This window comes from Micropterus dolomieu, linkage group LG19 (genome assembly GCF_021292245.1).
Source record: "Micropterus dolomieu isolate WLL.071019.BEF.003 ecotype Adirondacks linkage group LG19, ASM2129224v1, whole genome shotgun sequence".
NCBI lineage: Eukaryota > Metazoa > Chordata > Actinopteri > Centrarchiformes > Centrarchidae > Micropterus > Micropterus dolomieu.
The window spans coordinates 17,983,316-17,984,951 of NC_060168.1; the positions used below are offsets into that span (position 1 = coordinate 17,983,316).

Genomic DNA, 1,636 nt, shown 5'->3' on the forward strand with positions numbered 1-1,636 from the left:
AAAGGACCCAAATTCAGCATGCCAACCATTTCAGGACCAAAACTTTCCATGCCTGATGTGGATTTCAAGCTGAAAGGTCCCAAACTCAAAGGTGATGTAGATATGTCAGTGCCAAAGATCGAAGGAGACATTAAAACACCTGAGTTTGACATCAAAGGTCCACAGGTTGATATTGAAGGTCCGAAAGGTGGATTTGAAATGCCTAAAATCAAAATGCCATCATTTGGCTTTAAAGGTCCAAAAGTGGAGGGTCCAGATGTTGATATAAACCTTCCCAAAACAAACATTGACGTGAAAGCACCTGCTGTTGACATTAAAGGGCCAGAGGTAGACATTGAAGGCCCAGATGCAAAGCTCAAAGGAACCAAATTCAGCATGCCAACCATTACAGGACCAAAACTTTCCATGCCAGATGTGGATTTAAAACTGAAAGGTCCCAAACTCAAAGGTGATGTGGATATGTCAGCGCCAAAGATCGAAGGAGACATTAAAACACCTGAGTTTGACATCAAAGGTCCACAGGTTGATATTGAAGGTCCGAAAGGTGGATTTGAAATGCCTAAAATCAAAATGCCATCATTTGGCTTTAAAGGTCCAAAAGTGGAGGGTCCAGATGTTGATATAAACCTTCCCAAAACAAAAATTGACGTGAAAGCACCTGCTGTTGACATTAAAGGGCCAGAGGTGGACATCGAAGGCCCAGATGCAAAGCTCAAAGGACCCAAATTCAGCATGCCAACCATTACAGGACCAAAACCTTCCATGCCAGATGTGGATTTAAAACTGAAAGGTCCCAAACTCAAAGGTGATGTGGATATGTCAGCGCCAAAGATCGAAGGAGACATTAAAACACCTGAGTTTGACATCAAAGGTCCACAGGTTGATATTGAAGGTCCGAAAGGTGGATTTGAAATGCCTAAAATCAAAATGCCATCATTTGGCTTTAAAGGTCCAAAAGTGGAGGGTCCAGATGTTGATATAAACCTTCCCAAAACAAACATTGACGTGAAAGCACCTGCTGTTGACATTAAAGGGCCAGAGGTGGACATCGAAGGCCCAGATGCAAAGCTCAAAGGAGCCAAATTCAGCATGCCAACCATTACAGGACCAAAACTTTCCATGCCAGATGTGGATTTAAATCTGAAAGGTCCCAAACTCAAAGGTGATGTGGATATGTCAGCGCCAAAGATCGAAGGAGACATTAAAACACCTGAGTTTGACATTAAAGGTCCGCAGGTTGATGTTGAAGGTCCGAAAGGTGGATTTGAACTGCCTAAAATCAAAATGCCATCATTTGGCTTTAAAGGTCCAAAAGTGGAGGGTCCAGATGTTGATATAAACCTTCCAAAAGCAAACATTGACGTGAAAGCACCTGCTGTTGACATTAAAGGGCCAGAGGTGGACATCGACGGGCCGGATGCAAAGCTAAAAGGACCCAAATTCAGCATGCCAACCATTTCAGGACCAAAACTTTCCATGCCTGATGTGGATTTCAAGCTGAAAGGTCCCAAACTCAAAGGTGATGTAGATATGTCAGTGCCAAAGATCGAAGGAGACATTAAAACACCTGAGTTTGACATCAAAGGTCCACAGGTTGATATTGAAGGTCCGAAAGGTGGATTTGAAATGCCTAAAA

At 43.0% G+C, this 1,636-nt stretch overlaps 1 protein-coding gene and 1 long non-coding RNA gene across 6 annotated transcripts in view; one reads left to right on the forward strand and one right to left on the reverse strand.

Annotated features, from left to right (window-relative positions):
• Positions 1–1,636, reverse strand: part of LOC123957673 — a 48,771-nt gene that overhangs the window by 29,684 nt on the left and 17,451 nt on the right. The gene's annotated exons all lie outside the window — the stretch shown is intronic.
• Positions 1–1,636, forward strand: part of ahnak (AHNAK nucleoprotein) — a 32,262-nt gene that overhangs the window by 16,031 nt on the left and 14,595 nt on the right. The window contains exon 6 of one of the 5 annotated variants that reach the window (XM_046030605.1): positions 1–1,593. This exon is cut by the window's left edge and continues 2,937 nt beyond it. In XM_046030605.1, the coding sequence (XP_045886561.1) occupies positions 1–1,593 (1,593 nt within the window). Of the gene's footprint in view, positions 1,627–1,636 lie in introns of all 5 variants that reach the window. The other 4 variants (XM_046030606.1, XM_046030607.1, XM_046030608.1 and 1 more) reach the window with 4 other exon arrangements.